We start from the raw sequence: 7,252 nt of genomic DNA on the forward strand, positions 1-7,252 counted from the left end.
CACTGATAGCGTTTTTCTTAAATAAAGATTTAATTGTATTGTATCAGCCACAAAAGATGATGACCTCCCCACCTCCTCACACACAACTTGAAAATTTGGACATTCTTTTGCATCATTTGCATTAAATTCAGGCACTCATGCAATAATGAAAATGAAGTCCATATTTAAAGTAGCTTATTTATTTCAAATTCATAGGTGTGATTAGTTAAGAAGATTGAGATGGATGAGTTGCTGCCAGGCGTGCCAAGCCCATGATTGCAGTAAATTAGATGATCCTTTTCTTCTGGGTGACCAAGCCCAGATCAGCAAGCAGATAAAAGGGCAAAGCTGTAGCTCTTAAATCAGAGGGGTTCCGTCTCCTTCAAGCTTTGATCTGCTCCTTTATCACAGCTCTCCTAATAGCTTCTTCACTTTTCATTTTCTCTTTCTGCAAAGATGATGAGTCAGGGTCAGATTCAGGGGAGACAGACATTTGGTAGTAGAAGTGTAGCTGGAGGAAGCATGAGAGGCCATGTTGTTGGAGGCGCCAAAGGCTTTAGTGCTTGCTCTGCTGGTGGAGGTGGAGGTGGAGGAGGCGGCAAGGGAAAAATCAGCTTTGGTTCTAGTTCTCGATCTGGCATGTCCAGCAGAAGCATATTTAATTTAGGTGGAAATAAAAGCACTATCATCTGCACAGGCTCAAGCAGTTCTAGAGGTGCAATGGCTGGTGGAGGTGCCGGTTTTGGTGGAGGCGCAGGCTTTGGCGGAGGCGCAGGCTTTGGCGGAATGGCAGGCGCAGGTGCAGGCGGAATGGCAGGCGCAGGCTTTGGTGCAGGCGCAGGCTTTGGTGTAGGAGGCTTTCCTGGTGGAGCACCAGGTGCTGGGAGACAAGTTCCTGGTGGTCCTGGCTTTCCTGTGTGTCCACCCGGTGGAATTCAGCAAGTAACCATCAATCAAAGTCTCCTAACACCACTGAATCTGGATTTCGATCCAAGCATCACAAAACTGCGTACAGAAGAGAAGGAGCAGATTAAGGCGCTGAACACCCAATTTGCTAAATATCTTCTCAAGGTAAGAGTCAAATATAATCACTGTTGTAATGCTGGAGTGTTCTTTACATAAAATAAATTTATGCCTTGCAGTTTAAAACTGTTAAGGGGATGAATTGAACATACAATCTGTGAATATTTTTCTCACAGAGCAGTGGAAAAAGTCAAATAATCAACTGAGCATATATATCACCTAAACAAGAGATATACACAGTCCTTAAAAGTGAATTTTTGCAGGCTCTGATTACTTTTATTAGACCCACTCAAGAAGTATCCAAAGATGATGCTCATGAGTTTTCCATCTTCAGTTAGATGCAGGGTCTAGGGGGGTCCAGTAGGTACAACAGCATCTTGGGATAACTCTTTTGAGTGTTGGTCTAATAACAGGTATAACCACAGGCAAAGAATTTGCATTTCTCTGGAACTATTACGACTACCATAACCTTTGCATGTTTTAAAGGCTGGCAGTCTTTCACTTTCCAGTTCCAAGAGTACATTTTGTTGTCAGGACTGCTACTGATATGTGACCTGGTGGATTGCAGGTTCAACTCCTCGAGCAAGAGAATAAAGTGCTGGAGACAAAGTGGATGTTGTTAGAAAAATACAATCAGAAAACTGGCACAAAAAAGGACGATATCGAGCCCATCTTTCAAAAATATATTAGCAGCATGGACAAGGAGATCGACAGAATAGGACGTGACAAAAGACAACTTGAAACAGAACTGACGACCTGGCAAAAGAAGGTTGAAGAGAATAAGAAATTGTACGTTGCAATTCAATTAAAAATGGAAAAGTACAATATGGTACCCCAAATTACGGCCATGTGATCATGCCCTGTTCACTAGCTGCTAGGGGCAGTGTGTCTATCACTGACTGCAACAGTGTATTATAGAATTTTGCAATAGCTATAATTCTTATTATTTTTAAACATTAAAGTTTAAAATACATAGAAATCTCTAATCACATTTAGATTTGCCTTATGAAAATAGGCCTCACATTCTGTTGTTTGCTTATCATGTTCTGTATTTAACTAGGAAATACAACCAGGCTTTGAGAGCGAGGAACAGTTTTTTCTTTACTATGTTAATTGCTCAGGATGTTTGATGAGATACATTCTATGAACAATATGCTTTAGAGGAGGCTATAGGTCTAACGTCTTAGGCTAAGGCATTGCAAGCCAGCTCTGAAGGCTCAGATGGAAACATTGGGAACCATCACTTGCCCCCTCTACTAACGCGTAGCGCGGGTTTTAGCGTTGGAGCAGTTACCGTTGCTGCTGGCGCTAAAACCCGTGCTATGCGTTAATACAGGTAGTTTAGTATTGGGAGTGAGGAGTGAACATTATCTCATCTTAATCCAAACAGGTATGAAGATGAAATCAACAAGCGTACAGCCGCAGAGAATGACTTTGTGGTTCTCAAGACGGTGAGTGATACAAATAATTTTCTTTCAGACTACTCGTATCATACAGCAAAATAAATATGAATTCTTCCCACACTACCTTAATTGCACTGCTTGATTCAAAACAGACGTTCCTACTTTTCTGAATCAACACACTGAACTGAATTGACATCTTTAAGCTGAAAACATTTCTTTTTTTCAGGACGTGGATAAATTATACATGAAGAAAGTAGAGTTGGAGAGCAAGTGCAAAGGTTATGAGGATGACATCGAATTCCTGAGCCACCTCTATCAAATGGTAATTGTCCTTCTGACACATTCACTTCAACTATTCTCCACAAGGAACTAGAGCACTTTCACCTTTAAAAATGATTTTGGAAGAATTGTATATTGGCAGTGGCTGCCAGCATTAAACAGTCAGGAATGGTGTATGGTTCCAGAAAAAGAAGGACGGATTGAGACATCTGAGTTTTACTGCCATTGCTTTCAATGGAAGTAAAACCTGGATGTCTCAATCCGTTCTCCATTTTATGGCGTCATATGGTAACCCATAGAATGGTGTAGACCTTGTATAAGCATTTGTAGCCTAAGCCTTACCACCAAAACCTTTCTTTGGGCAAATTCTCTGGCTTTTCTGATGGGGAATTTGTCCAGTCCATGTTAGACTGGCCCATTAATTCAAGTTCAATACTACAGGAAGGTTCAGAGGTCAACTGCCGCTCAAAAAATAGCATCTACCTGCAACTCTTGAATATCATGTTTTGGACTTACCATTTGTTTATTTTAGAATCATTTTTATGTAGAACATGTTTCAACTGTTGAAAGATCTTAATGGAAATGAGTTTCTTGCACTGAGTTTTTGGTTTGTTATTGAAGAAGTTGGAGAGAAAAGGGTATGTTAAACAATTTCAGTGACTTGAGAACTATGTCTCATACAGACATCACAGGAAGCTGGCGGATCAATGTCAGACACCTCGGTCATCCTGTCTATGAACAATAACCGAAACCTGGACCTGGACGATATCATCGCGGATGTGAAAGGACAGTATGATATGATTGCTGCCTTGAACAGCGAAAACATGAAGGCTAAATATGATAACAAGGTGAGCGATTAGGATGCCAGAGCAAGCTGCATACATATATCACCCAAGGGCCTAGTACTGTGCTACAGAAAACATATCAGTTTAAAGTAATGCACACAAATTAGTTCTCTGAACATGTCAGGAACAGCTGGGGAGAACCTGACACATCAAAGAAATCTGAAAGACTGGTAAGTCCGGTTAAGTTTGGCTTACACTGCAGAACCAAAGACACCATCCCAGAAATGAGGCAGAGCTGCACTCCGACATTTGATATTTAGCTGCTTAGAAGATACAGTTGAATAATGATGCTAAATCTTCTTAGAAGAGAAACAACCAGGCAATGAAGACATTTTTGAGTTATAAACAGTAATGTATAATCTGGTACAAGATTTTCTCCTAACCAGCAATACTTTAATTTTCCATTTTCTATAAATGAGGGTAATGGTACTTGCCTAACCATTAGGCTGGACTATATGAGAAAATGGCCTTTGGTTTTCAGCTGCTATTACTTTTTGTATCCATGAATAGAAAAGATTTTTTTTTTTTTTTTTACGTCAATCAATTATACCAAGAAAAAGAGGATATATAAGTGCTACTTTTCACAAGTTTAACTCTGGTGGCAATTCACAATTTTGCAAGAAGTTGTATGCTGTATTGTTTTCCCCTGTTGACTGCAACATTTGTGTTTCTCAGTTCAAACAATTGCAGGATGCAGCTGGCCAGCATGGAGAGCATCTGAAATCTTCCAAGAATGAGATTTCAGAAATGAACCGCAATATGCAGAGGGTGAAGGCTGAGATTGAAAAAGTGAAGAAACAGGTAGGGGTTATCGTATTTCCCAGATGTCATCTCCCTTCCTTTCTCTCTTGAATTTCTTGCATATTGTCATAAAAAAGCATATAAAAATCCATATGATTAGAAATTTATAATTTTTTTAAAGATCGAGACACTCAAAACTGCATTGGCCGAGTCCGAGAAAAAAGGGGAAGCTGCCCTGAACGATGCTAGGAAAAAACTGGCTGATCTGCAGGCTGCCCTTCAGAAGGCTAAGGAAGACTTGGCCCACCACCAGAAGGAGTTCAGCGATGCACTGAGCAAGAAGCTGGCCCTGGATACTGAAATTGCCGTTTACAAAAAAATACTGGAATTAGAGGAAAAGAGGTTTGTAAACTATAGAGTATAATGTGATGGGATAACCTTTAACCCGGTATCAAAATGAATAGGATTACATGATGATAAAATTGAAAATCCCTGTAAATTCAAGCAGAGATGGAGGAGGGTAGACTTAAGGATTCATTTCTACAAATAAAGTGATGAAAGCTTGAAACTGTCTCCTAGTGGAGACAGTGGGGGTAAAACCTGTTGGAATACAAGCTTGCTCAAGGAAGTATTACGAAGTTTCCCTTTTTTTCCCCTTCATTTAGTAGTAAAGTACTCCAAGAGTGCAGTTTAATATATTGGAAAGTAGAACAGGCTGAGGTCCCTGAAAAGTCATGACTCTGAAACTGCTAAACTGTAAAGTTAGAGAGCTGCCTGATATTAAGATCTACCAATGTGACTTGTTTGTTTCTGTTGCAGGATGTGTGGAGAAATTCTCACCAATGTGAGCGTCTGTAAGTATTACATGCCTTCACTTGTGGTTTTTTTCAGACAATATTTATTTCATACGTTATGGAATTCAAAAGAAATGTCTTCCACCCTCTGTCTAGAGATGTTTTATGAAAATAGGGTGCATGGCTGGAAGTTGGAGCAGAGCTCATTCTATGCTTTTTTTTTTTTAAAACTTTGCAGCGGTGGTCAGTGGAAGCAGTTCGCTTTTAGCAGGAGGAAGCGGTGGCATGATGGGAGGAGGAACTGCCATGATGGGAGGAGGAGGAGGCGGCATGATTGGAGGAGGAGGAGGCGGCATGTTCGTAGGAGGAAGTAGCAGTTATGGAGGAGGAGGAAGTGGCAGTTATGGAGGAGGAAGTGGCAGTTATGGAGGAGGAAGTGGCAGTTATGGAGGAGGAGGAAGTGGCAATTATGGAGGAGGAAGCAGTACCTTTGGAGGACAAGCATCATCAAGTAGAGTATATAGCCAAGGAGCTAGTTACTCCTCCTCATCTTCCACAAAGAAATAATCCTATTAAATAAAGTGTTGCCTGTGTTTGAATGAGATGAATGCTTTACTAACCTCTGACATCATCAGTGCTGTCTTGTCCTGTCTCTTGAAGCTCTTTCTCACCTCTCTTTTCAAAAGAAGCTCAACCACTTATATTTCCTCTTCCTGTTAGCCTGTAAAACAAGGGATTGACGAATGTCACAACACTAACCTTGAGGGAAAGATCATGAGAAATAATCTGTGCTGTGAAATAACGTAGGGTGTGAGGGGCTGAGACCTAATTCTTTCCAGGCCTCCCAATGCCAATACCCCACAACATTCAGTAGACAGCCCACTGGAGGTTACTAAGGTAGATCTGCCTCCTGTTTTTCCACACTTTCCTCTGGGTTCCTTTGCATTGACAACACCCACCAAGTGTTTGCTTCCAAATATTTGAAACTATGTTTAGTCATTCAAATGGCTGGGAGTTTTAAAAAAGGTTTAGCAAGTGTTACTAAAACATTTTTTTAGAAGAGAGTTGCTGTGTTTTTGTAAAACAGAATTTAGAGCACCAACCTAGTTCTTCAGTTCTTTCTGAATGTACTTCATGTTCAAAATATGGTCATTTCATTCCATCCCACTGTCTTCTACTCACACGAAAGTTAAACATATGAAATCCTACTTGTTTTTGAAAGTCCAGGAAAGGAAATGTTTGCTGGTATAACGCTGTACATAAAATCCCCGTGGAGTGTTGGTTCTTTTGTTGCGCATCTTCCATTAAACTGCATGTGAAATTCATATTGTGGCATTGTGTTTCTTTGAAAAATAAGCAATCAGTTCCCGTGCATGGTATGCAAATGTAGTATTAAAAGAAGAACATTTTAGATAGCACAGAGTCAAAAGATGCTGCCATACATAAGTGACAGAGTGATTTAAGAAAAGAACACATTGAAAACAAGTGTGGCATCACTAGGGTTGTGCATTTAACCATTTCAGTCTACTCACTCATCTGCTTTGTTTTCACATACCAAATGATTTATTTCATTCAAAATGACACAAGCAGAATACCAGGCAAATGCAATGTACCACCAAAAAGTATTCACTATATCAATGCAATTATCTGAGATTACTTAGGGCAGATTCCAAAATACAGAGAAAAGACCTCAGTGTTCCCTGAGAATGAACTCAGGAAACTGCTATGACAACTACTGAATTGTAATAGGGAGCACATCCTTGGTCATAGAAAAGTGCAGTGCATATATAAATATTTTGTCAAATTCTTATAATCACAAAAAAAACTGTAATCAAAAAGAAGGAATCCGCACTTATTTCAAAATTATCCTCAGATATGGAACAGATCTCGGCTGCTCGACAGTATACAGTCTCCTGTTTAGCAAAAACTGCTGCATCATGGGAATAATAGAAAATAACAGTCAGTTAATAACATAGAGGGGCATAATTAAAAAAAACGTCTAAGTCCCCTTTTCGCCTAAGGCAAGGGTGTCCAATGTCGGTCCTCGAGGGCCACAATCCAGTGGGTTTTCAGGATTTCCCCAATGAATATGCATGAGATCTATTTGCATGCACTGCTTTCATTGTATGCTAATAGATCTCATACATATTCATTGGGGAAATCCTGAAAACCCGACTGGATTGCGGCC

The 7,252-nt window shown here is 40.1% G+C and overlaps 1 protein-coding gene across 1 annotated transcript; it reads left to right on the forward strand.

The window, feature by feature from the left end:
- The first annotated feature begins 339 nt into the window (after nucleotides 1-339).
- LOC117356647 (keratin, type II cytoskeletal 4-like) lies at nucleotides 340-6,389 on the forward strand. The gene is made up of 9 exons (XM_033936153.1): nucleotides 340-1,050; nucleotides 1,571-1,791; nucleotides 2,393-2,453; nucleotides 2,632-2,727; nucleotides 3,368-3,532; nucleotides 4,205-4,330; nucleotides 4,452-4,672; nucleotides 5,090-5,124; nucleotides 5,303-6,389. Exons 1-9 carry the CDS (start codon nucleotides 436-438, stop codon nucleotides 5,629-5,631), a joined length of 1,869 nt encoding a protein of 622 aa, XP_033792044.1. The 5' UTR covers nucleotides 340-435; the 3' UTR covers nucleotides 5,632-6,389.
- The last annotated feature ends 863 nt before the right edge of the window (nucleotides 6,390-7,252 follow it).

Source organism: Geotrypetes seraphini, chromosome 3, assembly GCF_902459505.1.
Source record: "Geotrypetes seraphini chromosome 3, aGeoSer1.1, whole genome shotgun sequence".
Classification (NCBI taxonomy): domain Eukaryota; kingdom Metazoa; phylum Chordata; class Amphibia; order Gymnophiona; family Dermophiidae; genus Geotrypetes; species Geotrypetes seraphini.